Here is a 26077-nt window from a genome sequence, read left to right as displayed (position 1 = left end):
GAGATCTTCCAGCAGGTGTCGCTATAATCACAGAGCAAACATTCCACAGCATGGTAGGTAACTTTTATTTTTCTAGCATAATAATTTAAAGTCTGTACACACTGCACACTCACTGTTTTACACAGATACTTATTCATATACCTATGAACCACATCTAAAGGTTTCTTTGCAAAGTCTCCACACACTGTGGGGGGTTTCCAAGCACAACAGAGAACAAAAAAAAAATTAGATTTTGAATCTTTTTAAAGACAGCCATGTGGAGCGTTTGTGAAAAGCAGTGTTTTCCCCTCTAGTTTTACACTCCCCTGGGACTGGGAACAGCTGCAGCCAGACCATGCACTGGGCTAGTCTGAAACCTTCCTGGCCAAGCAGCATTTCAAGAACCAACACCTTGCAAGTGGTATTTTCTCTAGAAACCCTAGGACAGGAGATCGGCCTTGCCCTTGTCTAGAGAAATACTGGCTATTTCTGAATGCTATCTTTGGGGGTTCTTAAACATCTCACTCCCAGCGGCACTGGTTCCCGAGGGAGAACTGAGCTACTGTGGAGTCACTGCTAGAGATGCCAAAGGCCGGAGAGCATCCTGCCAGCTACCTGACATGGCAAAAGAATCCAATTTCCTTCCCCGCCACGAGTCAGCTTTCCCTGAAAAGGCAAAGGTAACCTATCCACTCTAAACCTAGATGCTGTAGATAGTTCTACTATTGCTTTCACTTCACTTCTATACTATCTGCACAAAAATAGTGGTTAAAAGGATCCTCGATTTTCCCTCCCTCGTCCTACTCCACTAGGAAACACATTAGCTAACGAGCGCTTCTGAACATGGTCCGTGGCCCCACAGGTGAACAGCAGCAGCAGTCGCAGTTCAGAGGTGGTGGAAGGCAGGGCCCTGGCCCAGCTTCTGTGAAAGGATGCCAGGCTTAGGTTCCAACTGCTGGGAGATGAAGCAAGTAAGAAGCAAGGTGCCTTCACCGTGTTCCCAAACTGTCCAACGTCCTTGTGTCACACCCAAGCAGGTTAGCTTCGAACCTCTCTACACACTCCCAAGTCCACTGTGTGGCTGTACAGCCATCCGCTCACTACCAACTACAACTTCACAGAACGACATCTTCCTTTCCTGCTAGTCAGGGCCCCTGATCATCAGGACGTGGCAAAGAACAAAGCATGACCTTGGCCTAAATCCCTACACTGCCTAAGTTTTTCTCTTCTGCGTCAACCTGAAATTTTCAGGTACAAAGTGCATCGCCTCTTCTTGGAACAAGACACGTCCACCTAGACGCTGTACAGCAACACGGCCTGACCTGTCCTGAAGTTGACTCTCAGTTACGCTTCCTGCCTCACGGTGCTCTTCTCCTCTGGATACACGGGAGAACTAACAACGGAAGAGGCAAAGGACGGAGAGCTTGCTGGACTTCATAGGGATTCCACCAAGTTTCAGGAGCAACCAGCCAGGTACAGTCAATCATAGACGTTAAGAGGGAGTGGATCTGATTCGAAAGAGAGACGACTTGGGAAGCACCATGTTTGGTTACGGAGGTCTGGATGAGACAGCACTCGGCTCAGCTGCACCCCACACTCAGGTCAAGGCCGCCTCTTGGGCATCAGTGTCCTGCTCTGTCCCACAGCTCAGGCAGACTGTGCAGCCCGCGGGGTGGAGGGCAGAGCTGAAAACTCCACGTCAGAGAGTCCAACCAACCCCAGGGCTTGGATCCCTCAGGTGAGGCCGAGTGAGGGCTCTGTTGCTTCTGGGCTCACACAGCTGAGGAAGCGAAAGGTAAGAGCATGGGCTTGCTCAAATTACAGACAGCGCAAAAAGCAAGCCGGCATGATTACTTTATGGTTTCATGTTTTGTTTAATGTAAATAGAGTTAAAAGAGGGAGGGACTACAATTTAAACGGAGGATGAGAAAAAGTCGGAGAGCTGCTGGGGTCTAGGGAGGGATCTGGTATTTATGAAACTGCCAACACTAGACCTTTTGACCTACAAAAAACAGCAGCTTCCTACGACTCAATCTCATCTGTGTTCAAATAGAACGACTTGAATTGAGAGTGAAAGGGACTATTGTTAATTCTTCCACCTTCTGAAAAAGTGACAGCTCATAGACAGGGAGATGGCTCCCTAAATCAGTGTTTTAGAGTCGAAAGCACCCGTAGGGGGCAGTGAACGATCCTTCCCTGTGGAGTCAGGGCAGACGGAGGGGCGGGGACACATTCAGAGGAAGGAGGCAGCGCCACCAGGCCTCGGCCAGCGAAACTGCACGCTGGCCACTCAGCAGCAATGGGAAAGGGCAGGAGGGAACAGCCGGGAACAGCTACAAACAACTGGTCACCATCAAGGGGCGCGCTGCATATGGTGTCTGTGTATACGTACTATACATGTTAATCAGGTACACGCATAAATATTTAATATATAAAAAATAAAGTGCTTTCTAACAGGTCCCCAGGCAGGGACATTATAAAACATTTCACCAAAAAAAAAAAAAAAAAAAATCAAAAAAAAAAAAACCACAAAAACCCAAATTGATACAATCAAAGAACACTACATCCAACATAGGTGAAAACAGCCAAACGCAGTATGTACAATCTGGTGAGGGTCCCGGGACAGACATCCTGTCATATACATGGTATATACATATATACTCTTTTTACTCAATATATTATGACAATATATATTTTAAAATTTTGTTATAGACAAAAAAAATTAAAAAAAAAAAAGACAACCCCTACAAAAACACAACAAGGATCAAGCCCGCGAGTCCTAGACTGACACCCAAGTTGCTGCCTCCCCGGGGCGCGCTGCTGCCGGCGCTCGGGAAGATGTGCCAGCGCTCCTTCCGCGGGTGCAGCGCCTCCACGTCCTCCAAGGCACTGTGGGCTGCAGCGGTGAAGTTGGCATCGCCAGTGGTGAGCAGGTCGAAGACGCAGGACTGGAAGTAGATGTCCCTCACCGGCATCTTCTCTTGGCACTGAGTGCTGGCCGTCTCCAGTGTGTAGCCGGGCCAGGCCTGCACCAAGGAGGTGCGAGGCGGGCTGTGCCCCAGGATGGCGGACACTTGGCCCTGCCCGTCGTCGATGCGTTCGCTCAGTGGGCAGCCGTTCACACACAGCTGCAGGTCCTGGCTTTCCTCGTAGGACATGGCCAGGTCCTCGGGCATGCGGATGGCCAGGGTCAGGTAGCGACCCAGCTGCCGCACGAACACCGTGGTCCCTATGTAGCGGGCGTGCATCTCCACGTAGCGACCGCTCTCACGCTCCACGATGCGCAGGCTCTTGGCATCGCTGTCCCCACCGCTGGTGGTGCCGTCCACGAAGGCGGCTGGCAGGTCATCGGTCACAGCTTGGTACACTTTCTGCTCGGTGCACTCGTGGTGGGCTTTGAAGATGACAGTGATCTGTGGGGAGGACACGAGCAAGGTTTAGCAGGGTGGGTGGCAGGTGCAAAGGGGCAGCCCTCTGCAGGGGGAGTTCCTTTTTCACTCAGGACAGAATCACCCAGCTCAGTCTGTCTGCTCTGGCCTCACAGAGCCATGGCGACTCTTTTAGAGAAAATTATATATATATATAAAATATTTATATATATAAAATATAAGCCCAAGGAATGTGCATCAAGATAAGCTTTACTTTTGTAGGTCAGAGAACAGAGTCGTTACTGCAAAATGGGCCAGTTTTATTGGTAACTGATTGGTAATTGATGTCACTTTCCAAACACGGATGAAACATGGTATGGATCTGAGAAGAAAGAAAAAGCTTCCTTTCTAAGTTACCCAGAAACTTTAAGGGGCTTGTGGTGCAGTGGGTTAAACCCCAGCTGCAGTGCCACAGCCCATATGGTCACTGGTTTGAATCCCGGCTGCTCCACTTCAGGTCCAGCTCCTTGCTGATGCACCTGGGAAAGCAGTGGAAGATGGCCCGAGGGCTTCGGTTCCTGCCCCTCAAGTGGATGAAGCTCCTGGCTCCTGGCTTCGCCTGGCCCAGCCCTGGCTGTTGAAGCCATCTGGGGAGTGAACCAGTGGATGGAAGACCTGTCTCTGTAACTCTTTCAATTAAAATAAATAAATCTTTTAAAAAAACCAAAACACTTTAAGGGGCTTAATGCACCATACACCGAGGAGAACTCTGCTGTCTGAAAGGGTCACTGCTGGTGTGTGACCCTCATCATCGCACCCTGGCTTAGCACAGATACTGAGAGCAGGCGGTGCTCCGGCAACGGCTACTGATCACGTGTGTGAGGCAAGACTTCCCTGAGTCCCTTAATCAAATGTTTCACATCACTGGCTAATCCCTGTGACAGGGAGATCACTTGGCAAACACAGCTCCCAGGCACTGGCAGAGACCGAACACCCTGAGCCTAGTTACAGCAAATGTTTTCCCCAAACAGCGCCACGGTCTTTAACTCCTCAGAAAGCCGTCCCCAGCCAACGCTGAAGCCTCCAAATTCTGCACACAGTTCACGGAGGAGGAAGCAACAGCGACGGCTCAGAGTCAACCCCCTTTCCTGCCTGCACTGGGACAGTGACTGCCAGAGCTTAGCAGTTTCTTTTCTTCCTTCTTAAAAAAAAAGAAAGAAAAAGAAAAAAGGCATCAGGTGACTTCAGACAGGGAGGCCGGAGAAGCCCAACACTCTGAGTTACTGTGGAGGGAGGAACCCCCTACTCCTGCAGAGTGCCAATCAAAACAAAAGCCCCTTGTGAAAAAGGCCAGAAAATGCTCCCACCCCTGCCCTCCCCGACACACACACAACCAGGCCTCCCCACCTCCTCAGGTTGATGGCTGAAGTCTTCCCCCACCTCAGCCAGCATCTGCTCGCACTATTTAATTCCACATGTTCCCACTGGTGTTACTTGACTGGAATTTTCCAGCCGTTTCATTGTACTTCAGCCAGTTATAAAGCCAGATCTGAACCGGCTGCGCCGCAGCAACTGGTTAAATTCATATCCGTTGTTTGCAGCTGCAACTGCAAGCCAGACAATGCCTTGTGAAAACGCCGGGTTTGCTCCCTGCCTAATGACCCTGAGTCACAATTTGATTTCACTACCAGCCTTCTCACATTTCAACACCTTCTTAACAACCCCAAGGAGGTGTACCAGAGGATGATTGCAGGAAATTTGCTGTGCATCCAGCCATGGGCCCTTCCAGGGTGGCTGGGGGTTTGCAGCTAGATAGCTAATGGGACTATAAAATAGATTTATGTGGTGGCTTTAAAGGCAATTTGACAAGTGCTTTTTAAAGGCATGCAAGGATCCCATAGAGGTGAAGATTAATTCAAGTGAATTCTGCACCTGAAAAAGTTCAAGGTTAACAACACAAATGGCTAAAATATGAATTAGTAAAAGATTTTTGAAATATAGAATTGCTATCCTCATTTTCAGCCGTAACACTCAGACTCAAAGATGCAAGCCACTCCTTCACACCAGCTAAGCAATTTGTTTCCAGCCTAACCAACATCAAATATAAGCCAGTTTGGCCTTATCTCAAGAACTGAAGTACTTTTTTTGCACTTAAGGGGGAGACGAATTCCTTTTGTTGGGACAACAAAGCAGAGATAGCCAATCCCAAACAGATTTCCCAAAGACGAGCAAGGGGCAATACCAGGAGTGGGGCAATCCCGCAGCTCCTCAAGTCTGTTCTGCTCCTCAAGCACACGGATTCGCACCGAGCAGCTCCTCCAGACACTGCCCACACTGCTTCCTCTGCTGTCCTGTGATGCTTCCAGTGACTTGCACAGAGCCGAAAGGCCAGGTCGGGACGCCTTCTGCTCCACTGTCACACAAACTATTCCAGGTCAGTCAGTCAGACAGACTTCTGTCTCTCCAACCTGCCAGAGGCGGTGGGATTCCTCTCGCTGCTGCTCCCCTGCTGAGTGACACCGTTACTCCCACACAGCCCAGAGCAGGAGTGGCGTTTCCGGGGCTTCCTTCCTAGTTTAAGCACACAGGGACTGGGAGACGGAGTCAGCGTAAAAACATAGGAAGCACTGACTCCAGCTTTGCAATCAATTGCATTCTTCATGATGATGACATGGGCTCTTAAAAGAGCGCTCAGCCATGAAAGGGAAAGAAATCCACTTTCAGATCATGTTGATCTTCAGAAGAGCAAAATTTACTCATTTTTAATAATCCTTACTTCAAAAACACTGAACAAAAAATTTTGGAAATTATGAACTCCTCGTATTTCCAACTAGCAGCCATCAGAGCATAGTGAACAGAATATTCAGGTTATTACTATATTTGAAGAGACTATTCAAAATGATACTTAGTAGCTCTCAGAAAGAACAACTTAAAAGATCCCAGCTCCGGACTGATCCATATACTATAAGAAGTCAATTTGGCACATCTGCTCTATGCCACCCATTTATTATTGATGGATGGCATTTCTGTGCATTCTAGAACATCAATGCCTTTTGTTCAGCCTCCCCCACCTTAGACAAACTACTCCAGTCCTCTTCATGCATTTTTAATGTTTCCCTCCCTGAGATCTTCACCACCCACAAGGTCTCTTAGGAAGAGAAACACAGCAGGTACAAACCAGCCTTCGAACAAGCCAAGGCAACAAGAACCCAGGGAGGTTTGCTGTGAGACACCAGGACATCTGCCTCTCCTTCCACCAGGACAAAGAAAAAAACAAATTCAATAAAAAAGAGGAAAACCCAGACTCTGCCTACCCATCTTTCCAAGGCACGGCCATGGCACAACAACACTGTACTCTTAACTGTCTGTGCAGAGTGCATTGTGGAAGACAGGCTGACCAGGCCCCTCGGTGCTGCACGTGCAGGGCCCTCGTGGAAGGCCCAGGTCCCAGGGCTGGACCTCCAGGAGCAAGGACACACACACTACTCCCGGCTTAGGTCAGGTTCAAGAAACGGAACTGAAACTGCCCCAGCTTTGACGTGGACCTGCTTACAACTCTACTTCTGTCATGAGAAGATACAATGAATTTTATTTCGTGTAATTAGCTGAGACGACAGCCCTGTCATATCCTACAGGAGATGCACAGGGGGACGGAGAGCACAGCTCTGCCCGACTCTCACCCCAGGGGCGGATGCTTCACAGAAGGAAAGCAGCACGCGTGCACGTGGCCATCTCTAAGACTCTCAGCTTGGATCTCTGAGAAGCCAGAGCCTCTGGGGGCTCCTTCCTTTGTGCCTGCCCTTGACTCACCCTTCCCCACGGCCCCCTCCCGGGGTGCCCAGAGGTGCTGTTCTCAGCTTGGGTGGAGCCTGTGTCTAGGCTGGGAGGCAGGGTCTTCTGACCACAAAGAACTGTGGGGAATTCTGTGTCCTCTCCCTTCCGTGGAGGAGGGAAAACTAGCACATTCATTTCGATTAACTTCCTGTCTGAGTGATTTCAGGCAACACCCAGGTGGGTTTTTATCTCTTCCATATTTCAGCAAAAACACTGGTCTGGGAAATTCTTTGATATCATTGATAATTTTCCAAAAAAAAAAAAAGGAAAAAAAAAGAAAAAAACCTGGGGGAATCAGTCTGTTAGGCAGCAGTGAAGTCAACGAATTGGAATGTCCTGTCACAGCCTAGAGAGCACATGTCTTACCTAGAGGAAGTTGCATGCAGGACCCACAAATCTAACCGTCTCTTACGCAGCTGTTTTGAGCTAGGACAAGATACTAACTGCAAGGCAGCACATGTGTGCACGGGGTGAGTGGCGGGTTAAAATCCTGACTCTGCTCCTTGCAGGGCTTGAAGGAGACTGCAAGAAATCTGCAGCCTTCCAAAGAGGTTTCAAAACTGCTCTACTTACCCACGCTCCAGTCCCTCCACAGAGCACTTACAGGGCCCAGAGAACTGCAAAGCATCAGACTGCGCTGGGTAACAGATACACGCAGGGACAGGAGCCGCCCTGGCCGCAGGTGGGGGCCTTAGCAGCAGCCGGAGAAAGAAGAAACCGAAGCGGAGGGCAAGGACACCCACTGCTGAGGGCCTCCAGCCCCAGTGGTCCGGAGGAGCACCAGGCTCAGCAGCTGGCGGGAGCTTGCCAGGGCGAGAGGGAAGCCAGCCCGGAGATGACAGAAAAGCTACAGGCACCAGAGAGCTGGCTTTCCAAGAGCCACTTCTGAACGCTGAAAACGAGGAAGGCGGGCGGTGTACATGGGTGCCGGGACAGGGCAACTGGCCAGCTTCCTGCTGCGCAGTGGAGCAACGCAGAGAGGAAAGGCCTCGAGGCCTGCAAGTCGCAGCCACTTCACCAACGGCAGAGGGCAGAGGGAGCGTCCCGCTCGGCTCGCCTGCCGCCTTCCTGCTGTACTGGTACAGGGCGCGAGTGTGTGAGTGTGTGTGTGTGTGCGTGTGTACTTTGCGACCAGAGCAGAGGCTGAGCGCATTCGGAAAGCAGAGAGCCAGCCAGGGCTGGAGGCAGTAACTGCTGAGAGAATCTGCCCCAGCAGGTCTTGTCTCTGGGCCTCTCCCTTCTGATGGGGCAGGAGGCCTGGCCCCAGGGTGCAACCTTGGGCCCAGGTTCAGCCCAGCTCTTCCCCAGACTGAGGGGGCTTAGGAAATCACGGCCTCTTTGATCATTTTTTTTTTCAGCTTTGGGAGGTAGGGGCAACAGTGAAAGGTCTCTTGGGTCCCCGCAATGCACTCACACCTTGTCACTTCTCGGTTCAATTTCAAGTCCCCAGGGCTTAAAAGGAAATAAAGAAGGCCCTTGAGAACTCAGGGGCGAAGTGGTTAGAAGCAGGGAGCATGTATTTCATGAGGCCAGTTAACTGGAACGCTACGAAACAATCTCCTTCTGTGTGCGCGCGGCCTGGGCAGGGAGGGGTGGCCGTCAATGCCACAGACACACACACCTAAACCACCCCATGATTAAATGCTGTCCTACCAATTCTATCTGCAGTACACATGCCATGTTCCTTACATGAACGACCACCCCTCCTCCCAGCCCCCCTGGAATTGGCCCAATGTACTTTTGGCTCCAACTCTTAAAATAACCAGAGAACTGGAGCCTCTCTCTGCGGAACCAGTTTGGCCTTAAGTCCCTTCTAGACCCAACAGCACCACGTTTCTACCGCAAGCCCGGCCAAGGTCTGCATCTCAGATGCCTGTTTGCTGTTCTCCTTACTTCATCAGTCACCGACAAGCTGAGCAGTGTGAGAAGTCCCGGCCTCACCCCACCCAGAACACAACATTCACAACAGCAAGCTCTGTGGCAGTCAAAACAAACAGAGACAACGCGGCTACAGCGGCGATGCTCGCCGTGGCACACGGGAGAGGGCTGTCCCCCGGGGCCCTGGGCACACACTGCCTGGCTGGCAGCCTCGGGGGCCAGCACAGAAGAGTGCCCACCATCCGCTGCTTCCTTCTCGCCCCTTCCCCTGCAAATGTTGACTCGAAAGAGAATTTTACAGGGCAGGGAGAGAGACATCTGGAAGTGTGACAGAAAAACAAGTTCTAACTCTCAGCTGTGGATCAGACTTGGCTTCGTGCCTGTGGGTTAAACCACGGAGGAGGAAGAGCGCAGTCGTTTTAAAGCGGCAGCAGCCCACAGCTCAGGCAGGCCTTGGGTGGATGTCACTCACCGACGGGGGATTCTGAAGGTCTCCTCTTCCTTCCAGACCGCGCTTGGATGGAGGGAGCGGCGCACTCAGGGAGTGGAGGACTCTGTACCCAGAGCCCTGTCCGTGTGCCTCCGCTGCAAACCGCAGCGGGAAGAGCAAGCGAGGAGGGCCCCTCCACTCACAGAACCACCGTTCACACTCAGGGCTCAGCGCGAGCCACGCCCTGCTGCTCTTCCCCTGCTTTCTTTCCCCACGCGCACTCGGAGGTCCTCTTCCCTCCTGGCAACTTACTCAGGGCACATGAAGCCCACCTAAGTCGTTCCTGGGCCCTAAGACCTTATAACCCAGACCCCAAGACCTTCTAACGAACCAGAGCCACGGGGGAACCAGAAGAGCGCTGACGAGAACCCGGCCGCCCGGGTGACGGCTGATTTCTGCTCTTCTAAAATGTTTCGGTATTCTTTGGGCAAGAAGTAAACTTTGGGAGAATAAGAATGTCTGACACAGGCCACAGGCGTTCATCAAAAGTTTTTTTAAGGATGAGTTGGGGTCTCGACCAATGAATTGAAGCTAAGAGCTGCTCCCTGGGATAATCAAATTCCAGGAGGCCTTTTGGTCTTAAGTCAGAGACCAACAACTCTGCAGAAGTGGGAGCCAGGGTCCCAGGCCCTGCTGGGTGGTAAGGGAGTATGAGCAAACACAGGCAGAAGAGGGAGGGAGGAGACTGTGCCAAATCCCAGGAGTAAAACGAGCGACCTGTGAGCCAAGGCGGAGAGGGCTGTGCCCCGGGTGGTATTGCGGGGCAGGCCTTTGCAACAACCCAGCTCTCTGGCCCACTCTCCTGGCCCTCCGCCTTTGCCTCAACTTGCCAAGGAACAATGGCTCAGAAGCAGCTTGTGAATGCCGTTCCCTACTGCTGTGCAAAGAAACGCTGAGAAACGCCTGGGTTTACTACATGCAACCTCGACGCTTTTCCACCGGCTGCTGATGTCACTTATGCACTGAAGCCACAGCAGAGGCGGCGCTCAGCTCTTCCTGTGTGTGCGTAGACACACACAGACACACACACACACACACACACACACCCCTGGGGCCTTTAATCCTCAGAGTTCCAGGTGTAGCACTCCTCTCATCAGATGTCCCATCAGAGGAAATTAAAAATAGTGACTGTGTCCAGCAGGGAGCTCTAACTGCAAACGTCCCGGTTCCCAGCATGCTTCACTCACCCCGTCTGAACACTTTGTAGGATTTTTTTTTTTTTTGAAGGAGGGAGGATCAAGATAAGGAGCAAGTCTCTCTCACAGCAATGGAAAAAATGACCTTGTGCAACAAATGTAATCATAAGGAAAAGAAACGCAATCTTAGATCGTGAGGAGAGTTACAATGCCTCTGCAGGTCAGTCTGCGCCTTCAGGAAGGAAAGGCCTCTGTATTTCCCAAAAAAAAAAAAAAAAACATTGCTCATCCTCTCTGTAACAATGCTGCCGGCAAGAGCAGCGTCCATACATCCAGAACACAAGCCTGCGAACGGGAGGAGACTCTCTCATAGACCACACAAACAAGAAGGATCATGACTGTGTAGATCCCAGGATCTCCACGAAGAATCTGAAACCATATTGTGCGGTAAAAACTCAGCCTCAAAAAGAAAAAAAAAAAAAAAAAGTACTATGGGGTCAAGAGAGGGCCGATTTCCAAACCCTGATCCAGAGATAGACTTCTGACGACAGCTGGAAGCCTTTGCAATGCAGGCACGTCTGGCTCTGCTTCTGCAGTGAACAGGGAAGGATCCAGAATCCTGGCTTACGTGCCCACGTGCTGCTGTGCAGTGCTAACTACACGCCAAAGGCTATCAGAGAGGAATGGGGCCACCTCACACTCCAGGGGCCTACAAGAGGAGGAGGATGCTTCCTTATGGAAAACCAGGGGAGGCAGGTGCCAACCAAGTGTGAACCACTCTAAGTTTCTGGTGTCATCCGTCAACGGAACACATAGGAAAATCGCTCCAGAATGAGATTCAGAAGAGTGACTGTGGGAATTTTAAAGTTTACACACGTGGGTATACTTCAAAAGTTCATGGAACATAGGATAAGTTTATTTTGGCACAAAATAATTTGAAACCCATGCAATTTTTTTTTAATTTGTATTTTTCACAAACTTCTTCAAAGCCTCTTGTATGCAAGGATTTCCTTTTTTTTTTCCAAAACAAACTTGTCCTTTTTTTTTTTAATTGAAATTATTTATCGGGGCTGGCGCTGTGGCGTAGCAGGTAAAACTGCCGCCTGCAGTGCTGGCATCCCATATGGGCGCCGGTTCGAGTCTCAGCTGCTCTACTTCTGGTCCAGCTCTCTGCTATGGACTGGGAAAGCAGCAGAAGATGGCCCAAGTCCTTGAGCCCCTGCACCCATGTGGGAGACCTGGAAGAAGCTCCTGGCTCCTGGCTTCGATCAGCTCAGCTCCGGCCATTGCAGCCAACTGGGGAGTGAATCAGAGGATGGAAGACCTCTCTCTCTCTGTCTCTACCTCTGCCTTTCTTCCTTTCTCTGGGTAACTCTTTCAAATAAATAAATAAATCTTTAAAAAAAAATTTATGAGCAAGAGTGAGAGTGCTTGTTCACTCCCCAGATGTCTGCCAACAGCAGGGGATTGGGCTGGGCCAGGATAAAGCTGGAAAGGCAATCCAGGTTTCCCACGTGGGTGGCAGGAACCCAAACACCTGAACCAGCACTGCCGCCTCCTAGGGTCTGCCATCAGCAGCAAGCCAGGACTTAGGAGCTGGAGCTGGATACTGAACCTAGGTACGCCAATATTAATGCAGGTGTCTTAGTGCCCGCCACAATCAACCGATCCTTTTTAATTCATTTTCCACAAATTTCTTGAAGTACTCTTACTTTTAAAACTGAAGGGCAAGGCCTCCTACTGTGCCTGAGCAGGCCCTAAGTGCTGCCCCTCCAAGTGCCAAGAACATCCACTCACCAGGCCCCCAGTCCTCTGGCCCAGCAGCAAGGGCCCACCCCTTTCCCCCTTTCCTGCATGCAAACTGCCTAAAGGTGAACCACGTGTCACTCATGTGAAGTGGAACATCTGGGACAGGACCTGTAGCCACCCCACCCCCCACCCCCCACCCGATCTCCTTTCACACTTTTTCTTTTACTGAGACTTAAGGATAAGAACGTCAGGACGGTGGAGGAGGGCAGGCTTACCTCACAACTGAGGGAAATATACCCAGAGACATGCAAATTAGTAGTAATAATACTTTCACTAGAGACACTGCTGTTTGGGTGCACAATAAAGAACTTCTGACTTTTCTATGAAAAGCAATCATTTTAAATGCACTTGAGAGACTGGTGATTTTAATACAAGCTGACTTCCCAATTCCCTGTGATGCTGGCTTCTACAGGTCCGAAATGAGCACACTACACAATGATACACGAAAGCAGCTGAGCCAGAGTGGGAGAGCCTGGCAAAGCGAACGTGCGAGCATCCCCTGCTGAACTCGAGGCACAGGAGGCCCGGACTCGAGTCCTCTGGGAAGCTCAGAGCGTGGGCCACCTCCTCCCCTGATGCGAACGCTGCCCCTTCTTCCTACCAGAGCTACCTCTGCCATTCAGCCCGCCCCTCTCACCGCCCTCTGCCCCAGAGCCCAAGCGCTTGCAGCTGCCTTTGCCAGCTGCAGGTGGGGAAGATGGCCCAGAGCTGATGTGGATCTGGGCCCAGGTCTGCCGTATTCCAGAGCTCCTGCAGCCGCCAAGGCGGGAGCTGAAACGCCACGCTCCGTAACACCCATAACCTGTGACAAGGGGGCCCGACTGCCACAGGCTCTCCCAAAGAGAGGGGGCGTGACAGGCCGGCCCAGGTGTGAGCAAGTTGGGGGGCCCTGAGAAGGTACACGTGTGCTCACCAGAACCACCCAGCAAACACCCCCAGGCCCACCCGCCTTAAACGTGCAGACACAGCTAGGCCATCAAATGGCCCGCAAGTGCAGACGACTCCTTGTTCTTTCCTTGTGTTGTTGGGGTTTTCTCCCACTGGTCTCTCTGTGATGAGGAAGGGCTCAGCCAGCGAGGCTGAAGATGGCGGGCATCGAGTTGTCACTGAGCACAAACCTGGGTCTGAAGGCGTTGAGTGAGCGGACGCTTTAAGCACAACAACCGTCAGTCCACCTTTAAACTCAGCGCCACTGAGCGCCTGGGTCACGTGCCTGACCACACAAGGAGTGGCTCGAGACAGCCTCAGTGGGCAGTGCTGTGTCACTCGACCACGGGCTGTGTGTGAAAGCTGGGGCTCTCTCTCTCTCTCTCACACAATCTTTCCCAAGTCCTCTTTTTTTAAGCATCATGTAGGTCATAAGAGAAATGAATCAGATCTTGTTTGGAACTTAATGTCTCGCCTCCTGTTGTTTCTGTTTTCCTCGCCACTGTGTTTTCGTGCTTAAGAGTCTTTGAAGCTTTTATTTTGGCCCCGAGTGGGCAAGAGGAAATCGTGTTGGGGGAGTCAGGTCTCTGCCTGGTTCCACCAGCACAGGCCACAGCCGCGCTGAGATCGGCCATCAGCAGTCACCTTCCAGATGCTTAAGAGGGAACAGAAGGAAAACCCCCAACAGCTCCTAGAGGCCGTGAAGCCAGAGAGTAATTTGTTGCTGAACAGCATGGTCGCCAGATGTGGGGAAATACTTTCCAACGGTGCAATTAAGCACCGAGCATTCTCACTGTCCACTTAGATTTATGTCAGAGAACCCCTCGTCCTCCCCTTTGTGGGATGGGTACAAACTTCTGATGCGTACCAAACAGCTGAGGGTGAAAACAAAGTTGTACTTTTTATTTAGAAAATAAAAAGAAATGTTAGAGTCAACATCTGAAATGAAACAACCTTAAGTACTTCAGTGTAAACTTCCACTTACATGATACTGAACTTCATAAAATTATTGGTTATCCCCAAATATCTTCTCCATAATGAGTAAAACATTTACAACTCTGAAGAGCTGAGCAACACTGGGACACGAGACTGGAAGGAAGGCGTGAGAAATAAAACCCTACGCTCGTGCTAACCACCCATTATTTCATTCATCTGAACAGTTACTGGAAGGTTGCTCTTCCAAGTTGTCACCTACATGCTCAACTGATGGACACTTTCTTCATTCGCCAACAGTGCCTTCTGGGATTTCCTGTTACCCAAAGACTGCTGTTCACAGGTGTTAGGGGTCCTGTGACTGAGGCAATGGCGATTTTTTTTGGTCATTATCTTGTAGCTTCGAGATTGTATAACTTTGTAAGATAACTTACGGCTAATACGTAAGCTGCAGTATTATTTACACACATATAAAAACCAGGGGAAGGCAAGACTATCTGGGGCTGCAGAATTTGAGAAGGCACAAGGCAAACTTGAGCTTTTGCTGGGAGTCCAAGTATAAACACTGTGGAATCCCCCTAGGACGCGTGGACCAGTGTTCACAGTCCTCTTTGTTTACAGCACTGCCTTCTAATCTTAGATTTGTGACACCCCGGGGGTGTCTCCAGATAGCTCCTGAGGTGCTGTAAAATTCCCTCCACTGAATGCCAAGTACAATAATTTAGCAATCATTTAAAAAAATATGCCACACATGTTTGGTGTTCTGGTATCAAAAGGACAGTCCTAAGTATTCCAAAAGCTTGATTTTTGTCAGTTATAGTTTGGTCTGAACCAACTCCTAAGCAGACAGAACAAGTACAGAAAATGAAGCAGAATGAGGTGGTCCGTATGAGTGGTTTTGTGGGTCAGGAAGACGGGGAAGCAGGTGGTTGAGGTGGGACTCACCCTATTTTAGTGGAAAATCGTTTCTTTGTTTACTAACGACTGAATTAGCAGTGACTGGCAACTAGGTATCCAGTTGCCAGGTCTTCTCTACCTACCTGCACTGACACTGGTGCCTGGCAGCTGGCTTTAAGGATCTCTGCACAGGATTTCTTTCTTGAAAACCAACACGGACCCCTAGACACTGCAAGCAAGGCAGCGCAGGCGCAGCTCAACTCTGTCAACTTTTCTCTCTAGCTTGGGGCTGAGCCTCGGGCCCTGAGACGACAGAGCTCACACAGCAACTGTTCTGCACCATCTGATTCTCAGCCTCCTTGGTCAACAAGAGGCTGGCGACCAAAACGCCGGTGTGGGGTTGCTGCTGGGAAGCTGGCTTAGAGCCATGTCATTTTACTGCCGCTTCCAAATCTCCAATAAAATAGTGTTTCTTGATGGGTCGCTGCCTCAGGCTTCAGAGCTTTCTTTGCTCAGAACACCCACTTCAGTCAGCTGAAAATCTCAGTGTGGATTTCCCCAAGAAGAGTCACACGCGTGTGCACTCAAAAAAGGACATCAGTGAAAAAGTGCACATTCTCCCACCCCGCCTCCCCACTGCAAAGGCCTGCCCTCCCTCCCTGGAGGACTGGATCCCACTGTTTACTTTCTGTTCTTCAAGTCATTACTCTTTTATATTTAGACCCACACTTTACATTCTCAGAAAATTCCTTTACTAAGTAACTTTGATTCAGTCCTTTATCCACTGCTGATTGCTTCTCAAGAAGAAAAAAGAAATGCATTTCCTTTTTCAGCTAGGCCTTTTATATCACATTTCGCAAGCTGAGTAATCAACCCTGTGAGAATGATGAGTGGGCAGGCGGGGAAGAGAGAGAAAAGTGCACTTGCCTTATTCGTGGCGGTGGCACTGGACCCAGGAACCACGGGGACGTTTGTCACTTGAACAGAAAGGTAATTGTTGTCTATGAGGGGCCAGGCCCCTTCCACTTTGCATGTTTGGAAGTGATCCTTGAAAGTTCTCAGGTGAGGGTCTCCAAACAAGCCACAGAAAAGGTAACTGGGCGGGCCCGGGTCTCGTCCCCTGGGTTCTTTGGGTCCCGCGTGGCTGTGATAGTTACAAGGGTCGTGGGTCACTTCAGGGTTGGTAGAGGACGTGGGGCCATCCTTGGAACAGTTCCTCTGGCTCATGAGGTCACTGATCCCCAACACGGCGGAATGGTAGACCAGGTTGCCACGGCAGGCTTTGGAAGTTCGCTGGGTGCAGCCGGCATAGGCGCGCAGGGCCTTGCAAAACTCGGAGTCAAAGCCGTCAGCGGCAGAGTTCAGGTGTGAAGTCAGGGAGACAAAGTCCGTGGTGCATTTCTGGATCCGGCACTGGGCCGGCTGTTGGCAGTCACCTATGGGAGAAGAGAGAGGAGGGCACATGTGAGCGCAGGAGAAAATGCAGTTCTCCCTGGGGGACCGTGTGCTCCAGCTCATGCATTCCTATTTTGTGAAGCCTTCAGAGAAAGAGGGGGACAGTGGGCTCCCATGCCTCTCTCAGATTAAGCCACTGGGAGAAAACGTGCCCGCAGCTCATTAAGGCAGTGTGCTCACAGGTGGCACAGCACTGTGAGCTAACGTGGATCGAGTGGAGCCCAGGGTTCTCAGCTTCACGTGACAAAGGAACAGAAAATGTAATATCTGATCAGGTCTGCTGCTTGTTCCCAGATTTTGAGAATGGTTCCTCTGCTCTGACGACCAATCAGAGACACGAACGAACTTGGTTTTGATTTCGAGAACTGCATGAGTAATTTGCTTCGGAAAGCATTGTAAAAGCAGCGCTGAGCGCAAAACCACGAAAGGGGAAAACCCTAAATTACAGGACGACTGGTTAAAATCACCACCTTTCCCTGACTGCAGTATGGCTACAGGGTAAGAATATCAACAGAAAATCCAGGTGCTGCACTACTCTGTCTTGCCTGAGTCCCGTCTACTAACAAACTCTACGTGTCAACAGACACGGTTTCCTGGTTTCTTACAAAGGCAAATGCTTTGTTAAAAATAACTAAAGTGACCCACTGGATCCGCCTAACTTCTCTCCTAATAAATCTCCATCTCTGTCACCCTGGGACCTGAGCTTCCAAATTTCAAGTAAAAAGGACCCCACGTCAAAACAGATACAAGTGCAACACGCTGAAATCCTGCTGCACAGATGATCCCAAGCATGTCTGAGAAAGAGAACTAGAGAACTACAAAGCCCAGAATTCCCTGGAGCACCTGTAAACCCCATTTCCCCTCACAACTCATGCAAATACAATGAGTTAAATGAAGTAATGGAGACCCAAGTACTACTGCCTTATATTGGAAAAAAAATATTTCCAAATACCACTACTTTTTTCTTTTTTTGCCACTAGCTTCTTAAACAATTCGCAAAACCTCTAAAAGTATACAGAGGTACACAAACTCGAGAACTGGCAGTCATGTGACAGTAGAACAGACTTGGTGACAAGAGAAGCGCCTTCCTTTGGTGGATCTGTGACTGTACGGAAACGAATTCTTGGCTCCCCGAGACCTCTTGCAGGTCTCCGGGTCATGGAGGAGTCTCTCGCGCCCTGCACATCTCAGGTTCCTCATCTGGAAACGAGGCTGTGGCACAAGGAACCCCATGACCTTCTCCTGGGACAACGCATCCTGTGGTTTGTATTCTGGATGAGGAAAACAGTGAGGGTCAGTGGATTCACTATTAACTGTGTAATGATTTAAAAATGTGGGAGCAATAAACTTCAGGCAAATGTCAAGATTTAGCATTTCACTTGAGGAAGACTGATCAGTTACTGATCCTGATATTGTGTCAGACACTTTGTACTGGCCTGCTTTTGAATCTGAATTAAATGGCCTGTCATCTCTGGGTCTGGCTTTAGCTGGAAGACAAGGGTGGGTGGTGACAATCTCTGATGAGAACCCTGTTGTCATTTTTAAATCCCAAGGAGGGAAAAACACCGTAACCTGGATGTTGTACTCACTTTAAGCTGAATAAAAGATTAAAACACATTTTTATATTTGGAGCTGAGGATTTATAGCAGTCACTAGATCACTTCAAAACAAAACAAAACCCAGAGCTTCATGTGTCTGTCCTGTTCTGTGTTCTCTCAGGGAAGAGCTGACAAAGGAGCTCCAGGTGTTCTAGAATTCCTCTCTCCAAAGCAGACCAAGTATCAAAAGCAGAACACAACACAATCAACCGACCAAAACTCCACAAAGACCTTGAAGCCATTTTACAGATGGGAAAACCAAGGCAAAGGACTCTAACAGGCCCTGTCCTGGCTGGATCACACACAGCTAATATGAAGCCAGAATGCGGTGGCTTGCCTCAAATCTCCCGGTTTTCCACCACTGGGTCCGGCATCCCTTAATTTCCTGACTCCAGCAATAGCGGATCTGACAGAGAGTTAACTAACTAGTTATTTTTCTTTTTAAATCAGTCACAGCAAACAGCAAACAAGGAAACACAACCAGGGTCAAGACTGCCTAGTACTGAAGAGCTTTCAAACTACAAATAAATGACAGGCCGACAAGTTTCCGCTAAACCTGCAGTGCCTATTTGTTCTTTTTATGGTCTATAAAATCTATCCGAGCATACATTTACTTATAATTATTTCAAATAGTCATAAAATATCAAAAGTAAGAACGGCATGCAAATGCAGATGCAACTGTTCAGAAGGGAAGAAAAGCAGTATTTAGATTCCTGGTGCCTTGTCTCACTCCTCCCCTACTGGCTCCACCTCTCTCCTCTCTTTGCTTTTTGCATTGCAGGGAGGTGCTGAAGACTTTGAAAAAAAAAAAAAAAATTCTCACATGAAATAAAACTCCTTGGGTTCTTTTGTTCTAGGGAAGGTTTCAAACAGTGAGATGACTGGAAGGCCGAGGGCTCCCTGGGGAGAGGGAGCTCACTGGGGAAGGGTCAGCGCCTGCCTTCAGGCTCCTGAATCGTGACTGATTTGTAGAATGCACCCAGAAAGAGCCAGGCTTCACGACCTTATCATGGAAAAGCACACTTGTGCCCGTTCTAGGTGGTAAAATAAGCCTCCTGTCAAAATGCCAAGACAGTGCAGAGCAGAACCAACCTCAAGAATGAAGCCTATGAGTAAGCAAGTAACTCCCATCTTGGATCTCCATTGAGGAATCCCAGAGGTTTGCTTGTTTTGAAAGAAAAAACCAAAAAAAACAAAAACAAAAACAAAAAACGGCATAAACAAAAGCCGTCTCCCAAGGGCAGAATCCCAAATTTGCAGTCAGATCTCTGTCCTGGGGTCACAACACCTACAATCCCTGGGCCGGCACTTCTAATGCTGGTTCCTGGAAGTGCTGAAGGCTGTGTGGATCCAGAGCTTTCACTTCTTCATCACTTTTTAATGAATCAGACAAAAAAGGCCTCACCACTCAAGACAGCTTTCCTAATGCCAAGGCTGCCCGGGCAAATGTGCAGCACGATCACGGGTTTATAATGAAAGAAATGAGATCTGCCGAGGCGGAATTAAGTGAAATGCAGAGCCATATGGGGTGCTGCGGCAAATGATACGCATCCAGACATAAAACATATGGTGGTCCATCTGCAGAAGGCAATGGCTGGGCTCCCTGCATTTCCACAGCACCACTCTTCAAAGAGATCCCGCAAGAGGAGCCCCCTCTCTCCCAGGAGCAGATCAACCGCACCAGGGCAACAGGTTGTCCACGGAAATCAGCCAACGACAGCACTTGGGGGTCGGGGTCAGTGGAGAGGAAGGAAGGGCGCATTACCACGCTGAGATGAGCTTCACATTCCAGATTCTTGAACCAGGGCACCTGCATTCTGCTAAACCTCTCAAAGGGTTTCTTAGGCCTTTCATGAGCCAGCCTCGGGGAGCCACATTCAGACCCCGTTGCAGGCCGAGTACCAGGACCACCACCCAGGGTCCACCTCACCAGACGCACAGCTGAGCTCCGCGGGGCACGTAATTTTTCTGAATATTATCCTTCCCCGAGCCATGCAAACTGTTCCTCGCAACTGCCTGCCGACTGACAATTTTTCCTAAGGCTCTAAAGTTACTTCATGTAAAGCCCTAATCGTTCTGAAACCTCCTGTCCCACTTCTTAATGAGACTTCTCCCCAAGTGACAGCGTTAACACGCAGCTGTTACATCACAGCGCAAAGTTACGCAAAGTAAATTAAGTCGTCTCCTTCGATGCCACATTTTTTCCATTACTTGAAAAGACCTCCCCGGTTTTCAGCGCGGCTGGCGAGACTTAATAAATAAATAAAAATTACTCCACGGCTTTAAAATGCACGGTTCTCCAGCTCGGGGCGTCGTGACCGCTGTCCTGTAAACCCGGGGGCCGAGAAAGGCCTCGAAGGGAGGCCTCGTAGGCAGTAGCTTGTTCTCCAGCTAAGAATTTCCCTTTCGGTTTTGGGATTGCATTGCAAAAAAAAAAAAAAAAAAAAAAAAAAAAATCTTTTGTCTTAGGCAAACTCCTAAAAAAAGCACGTGTTTTTGTCCTCGGCGTCCTGGATTTTTTTTTTTTTTTTTTTAAAGGAAACGACCTCCAAAACCACGGAGCGCACACCGGCAGGCCCGGCCGGCTGCAGGCTCGCCCGCCAGGGGAACGCGAACCGAGCCGCATTAAAAAGAAGCCAGTGCAAAAAATACATAAATAATAATAATGCACGGGAGAATCCCCCCTCCCAGGTCCCTGGAAGCTCCCGATCCTTCGGTACGGGGTCCCAGGTCTGCAAACCCGGGAGGGCGCGATCGCCTCACCTCGCCTCGCCTCGCCTCGCCAACCCCCTACCCGGGAGAGAAGCAGCACAAGGCTCCTTGTCTGCCCGCCCGGGCGGCGGCGGCGGCGGAAACCTGATCCGAGCCCTGAGTTTCAGTAAACACCGCCGCCGAGGGCCACCCCGCATCCGGAGCCCGGGCCCCCGGCCACCTCACGGCGCGGGCGTGTGCCGGCCCCCGCACGGCCCAGGTGCGGGCCGGCGGCGCGGGGGGCCGCTCCCGGGGCGCCGCGCCGGCCCTCGGCCCCAGGGGAGGAACAAAGCCCGCGCGCGCGTCCCTACCTGCGTGGAGCAGCCCGAGGCTGAGGAGCAGCAGCAGCAGCAGCGGCGCCGGCGGCGGCGGGCAGGGCCGGGGTCGGCGGCGCTGCTCAGCGGCGGTGGCGGCGCAGGAAGGTGCGGCTCTCAAGCCCATGCCCGTCCATGCAGGTCTCGGGGGCTCCGGCGAGGGCGGCGGCGGCGGCGCGGGCGCCGTGGCGGGTCCCGGCCCGTGGCTGCGGCATGGGCTGGGGGGCGCGTCTCGCTTCCTCTTCTTCCTCCTTCAGGCCAGCGACCGAGACGGGCCGCCGCCACCGCCGCAGCGAGCAGCGCGCCCCGGGCGGAGCGAGTCGGCGGCGGCGGCAACAGGGCGTAGCGGCATCGCGGCGGCCGGGGAGGGACGAGGGAGAAGACACAGAGACCGTGAGCGAGCCGCCGAGACCAGCCGCGAGCGCGCGGGCGCCCCGGCCCCCGGCCAGCGTGGGCTGGGCGGGCGTGGACCTCCGAGAAGGGTCAACCCAGCGCAGGCTAACAGCCGCGGGCGGCCGCAGGACCTCTGCTCGGAGGCCCGGGCGGTCAATCAATCTCAGCCCCGCACTGACGCTCCGCCCCGCCCGTCGCCCGCCAATCCGCGCTGGGCCACGCCCCTCGCCTGCTTTCCATTGGCTGCAAGCGCGGGTCCGCCGGACCCCGCCGTCCAGTCGCAGGGCCCGGTGCTCCCGCCCCCGCACCTCGTCCCGCCTCCCGTCCGCTCAGGGCAAAGCGAGTTCCGCGTCCGCCGCCTGCGCGTCCGTTCGGCCCGGCCGCCCTCACGCACCCTCCTCTCTTCCGCGATTTACTGTTTCCTGGCGCCCAATAGAAACGAGCGGCAGCGCCTCCTCGCTCTCGCCGGCGTTTCAAAGCACCCCGCCTCTGACCTCTCCTTGAATGACGGCGAGCCTGCGCGGCTTCGCGGAGTCTTTGGTGCGGTTATCACGGCGGCTCCCCGCTCGGCGCCCACCAGCCCCAGCCCCTCCGCACGCGCCGTGCGGGCCCCCGGCCCAGCCCTGGCCTCGCTGCGGGCGCTCGGCGAAAGCCGGGAGAACGGGTGCTGCGGCCCGGGGTGTTCCTGAGGCGAGGAGGCTGCGGTGGTGGTGGGGGTCTGAGAGGGGGCGACCCTCCACGGGCTGGGTCCCGGGGCGGTGAGAGGAACGCGGGGTGCGTTTTCAGGCAGCGGGATCGCGCCGCGACGAGTGGGCGCTGCTCGCTGGCTTCTCCTCACGCCTCCCGTCCGTGAGCCCAGGAGCGCAATGGCGGGGTTGGGGGGTTGAGGTGGAGAAAACAAACCGCCCACCCCGGCCGCTCGCGCTAGGAGAGGGGCCTCCAGGGGCCCGATGAGGGTCGCAGCCCGCCGTTCGCGGGTGGGTAGCGCTCCCGGGCGCCGCCGCCGCCGGGCCCCGGGCCGCAGCTGGCAGCCCTGCCCGCCACGTAGCTCAGGATCTCCGGTTAGACATTTCCTGTGCACCGCGGACGCGCTGCTAGCTCGCCGGAGCTATCCGGCGGTGGAGCGGGGTGATGGGGGCTGGGGGCGGTGGTGGCGGCCGTCCACCCCACCGGCCTGCGCGCTGCTCGAGCCTCTAGGTCCCTAGTGGAGTAGACCGTTCCTCCTCTAACTTTTTCATCGCTATGACACAGCGGCATGACTCAGGCGGCAAACACACCTTTCACTAGCCGAGCCTTCTGCACATGCTTCATGTTCCTAATGATAGCTCCGGAGTTGCCTTGCAGAAATGGCTTTTTGATAGGGGCGCGGAGGGAGGGAGCCCCTGAAATCGTTAGATAAGGCCGCGCACCCAAAACGATTAGAGCCAAAAAAAAAAAAAAAAAGGTACCCTCTCTCTCAATTCCTATCTACAATCAACTCGGTGACATGCAGCTATAAGTCCTTTAAAAGCATGGTCGAACAGGACGCTGTGTGTCTGCAAGTGCTTTGTTAGCAAAGCCTTGACAGTAAATATATATATATATATATGTTTTTCAATTCCTCTTCATGAGCCCTACGGCGGGAGCACCCCATTTTGTTGGCCACACTTCAGAACACCTGGCCGAGAGGCGGTGGCTCCGGGGTTCAGGTCGAGCCGGGGCTCCCCTCCGCGCCCCAAGTCTCCGGCCGGCAGAGGGCGCCCCGGAGGCGCGGCGGAGCCCGGCGTTGGGGCCCCGGGCCGCTGCGAGGCGCTTTATTGCTCCTCTGTTGTAAAATCTGACAAGCTCAAGATTTATAAGCCTAACAATCCACTTTTTATTGCCGCACAAGCGTTCAGCCGCTAGAAGAAAAATGCTAATTTTCACAACGAAACCGCAAGGTGGTCCCCCGTCTTCAAGACGCTGGGTCCGCCCACGGCCTCGCGGGTCCGTGCCGGGGAAGGGGGGCGGCCTGTACCCCACGGAGGAGCAGCCGTGGGCCAGGCCCGCACCGCACACGCCATCGACGACTTTCAGCAAGTTTGCTATTTTAATCAGAAAAAAAAAAAAAAACCTGCAAAACTCCAAGGAGTCGTGCAACTCGCAAGTCTCCCCCCCGGTTCCTCGCCACTTGTACTGGGTCTGAGGGCGAGACCAGAACCGCACTTTCTGGGGACCCCGGCAAAGCCGACCGCGGCCAGGGCGTGCACTCCACGCGCGCGATGCGGCGCCGCTTCCTGAGCCTGCACCTGCACCTGCCGCCTTCGCCGGTTTCCCCCAGCCCGAGTTAACAAACCGTCCACCTCTGCCTGCTTAGCAGGGACTTAAGGGGCTGGGGGCCCGGCTCGCGACCCGCCTGGGAGGGCTCCCCGGCTGCGGGCTGGGGCACAGGCGGCCCGGGCCCCCAGGGCTCCAGGCTCGTACTTACGTCATGCTTAACCCCTCCGCTGCTGCAGGGGGCCCGCGAGCTCCGGAACACGCAGGACCTGGGGGTGAGAGGAGAGCCCCCGAGCGCGGCGTGAGCACGGCGCCCCCCGAGGCAGGTGTGTGCGGGGGTGCGGGTGGTGGTGCCGGGCTCCCGCGCCGAGCGAGGCGCGCAGCCCGCCCCCCGCGCGCACCCCGCGGTCCCCGCGGGCCGCACCGCCCGAAGCGGCAGGTGCAAAAAGCATTTGGGAGCCGCTTGCCAGCGCGCGGAGGTAATGCGCTTCCTGTCCATTTATCTCAGGAAACCAGCGCAGCCTTGCCTTCGAAACAAAATTAACCTCTCATTAGCCAGCCACTCACTCCCAAGAAGGCCTTAAAAGCTTTACCAGCTCGCTAATGTAGTTAGGTTTTTTTTTTCCCCCTTCCAGGCAAGGGCAGCAAAGCCGCGGCCACGACGGCCAGCAGCCCCCTGGGTGGGGGGCTCCCCCAGGATCCCCACTTCGCGGTACCCAACGCCCCAGAGAAGCCGCCAGAGCAAGTGCCCACGAATGTCGCGGCAGCCCTTCGAGCCGATACCCCCACCCCACCGCACCCCCGTCCCCCTTGGCTTGGCACGGGGTCCGGCCCCAGGGGTGGAGGTCCCAGGCAGGCTGTCCACCGGCCCCGGGCGCCGCCTGCCCTTGGGCGCGCCCGCGAGCAAGACGGAGAGGCCAACGTGGTACCCCGGGTCCGCGAGGGGGGACAGGGGGCTTCTTCCCGCGCCGGCCCCCGCCACCCCGGGGCTGGTTGATTTATACCACACAGGTGGACGGAGAGCTAACGCCAAGCAGTGCCGGCCGCTGCCCGCCGCCCGCCCCCCGCGGGCCCCCCGGCCCACCGCAAACTCCGACAAAATAAACAACTCACCACAGGCATTCCCTTGTCTGCAGCGCGACGCCCGCCAGCTGGGAAAATAAGCCGCAAGCCACGCGGCCCGGGCGCGGGTGGGGGGTCGCGGGGCCCGGGGCGCCGGCGGGGAGGCTCCGCCTCGGGGTGGGGGGCGCTCGCCAGGCGAGGCGACTCGGGGCGAGCTCCGGGGGCCGGGGGCTGCGCCCGCTCTGCCACCTAGGGGAGAGGGCGAGGAGCCAAATGCCTGCCGCCCCCTCCTCGGAAGCGCGCCCCGCGCCGCACCGCCCCCTGCCGGCGCGACCCCCGACGGCGCCGGCGCGCGCAGGACCCCCGCCGCCACGGCCCGGCCCGCGCCACGCCGGGTGCTGAGTCGAGACCTCGCCTTCCCCGCCGCGCTGTCTCTCCCCACGAGGGTCTCCGAATGGGGGCAGGGGGCGGGTTCGGGTCCCCGAGGCCGGCCCCGGCGTGGACCTGAGCTAGCAGGTGGCTGGGTGCCTGCGCCAGCGCGCGGGAGACGCGGAGCGAGTTCCTGGGTGCGGGCGCGTGCGGGAGCGAGGCAGCAGATGCGAGATCCGCCTGCCTGGCCGCCCGGCCGTCTCTGTCTTTCAGCCTCTTAAATAACCAAACATAAATAAACGAGCGAGCCCGGGGCCAAGCTGTGGGAACAAGGAGAGGAGGAAGCGCTGGGAGTTGGAGCCAGCCCCGGGGAATGCTCCGGGGACCACAGTCGCCGCGCGGACGGCGCGGCGCGGCGCGGCGCGGGGAAACAAAGCCGTTGCTCTCCTGGCCGGGGCCGAATTTCCAGGGCCGCTGCGTGGGGCCAGCGAGCGGCTCCCTTCGGAGGGGACTGCGGGACCCTCCCGCAGCTTCCCTGCGCCCGCTCCGCGCCCCGCGGCCTCCTCGCACTTCACCGGGCTGCCGCTGGGGGCAGCATCGGGCAGTCCACGAGGGCGGCCGAGGGAGGGGCCGTCCTGACTCCCGAGGC

General features: G+C 53.7%; 1 protein-coding gene across 2 annotated transcripts; it reads right to left on the bottom strand.

Annotated features, from left to right (window-relative positions):
- Nucleotides 1-41: 41 nt before the first annotated feature.
- Nucleotides 42-25993, bottom strand: RGMB (repulsive guidance molecule BMP co-receptor b). 2 transcript variants are annotated; one of them, XM_051853608.3, is made up of 6 exons: nt 25470-25993; nt 25111-25308; nt 24209-24266; nt 21367-21620; nt 16179-16687; nt 42-3392 (listed from the first exon to the last, which is right to left on the bottom strand). In XM_051853608.3, exons 3-6 carry the CDS (start codon nt 24211-24213, stop codon nt 2724-2726), a joined length of 1437 nt encoding a protein of 478 aa, XP_051709568.1. In that variant the 5' UTR covers nt 24214-24266; nt 25111-25308; nt 25470-25993; the 3' UTR covers nt 42-2723. The 2 variants fall into 2 exon arrangements, with proteins under 2 accessions (XP_051709568.1, XP_089169187.1); XM_089313061.1 differs by having other exon boundaries at nt 25564-25692.
- Nucleotides 25994-26077: the final 84 nt, after the last annotated feature.

The sequence above is a fragment of the Oryctolagus cuniculus genome, chromosome 14, assembly GCF_051225735.1.
Source record: "Oryctolagus cuniculus isolate XC-2025 breed Fujian yellow rabbit chromosome 14, ASM5122573v1, whole genome shotgun sequence".
In the NCBI taxonomy this organism is placed as follows: Eukaryota; Metazoa; Chordata; class Mammalia; order Lagomorpha; family Leporidae; genus Oryctolagus; species Oryctolagus cuniculus.
This window is presented reverse-complemented; position numbering and strand designations above follow the sequence as displayed.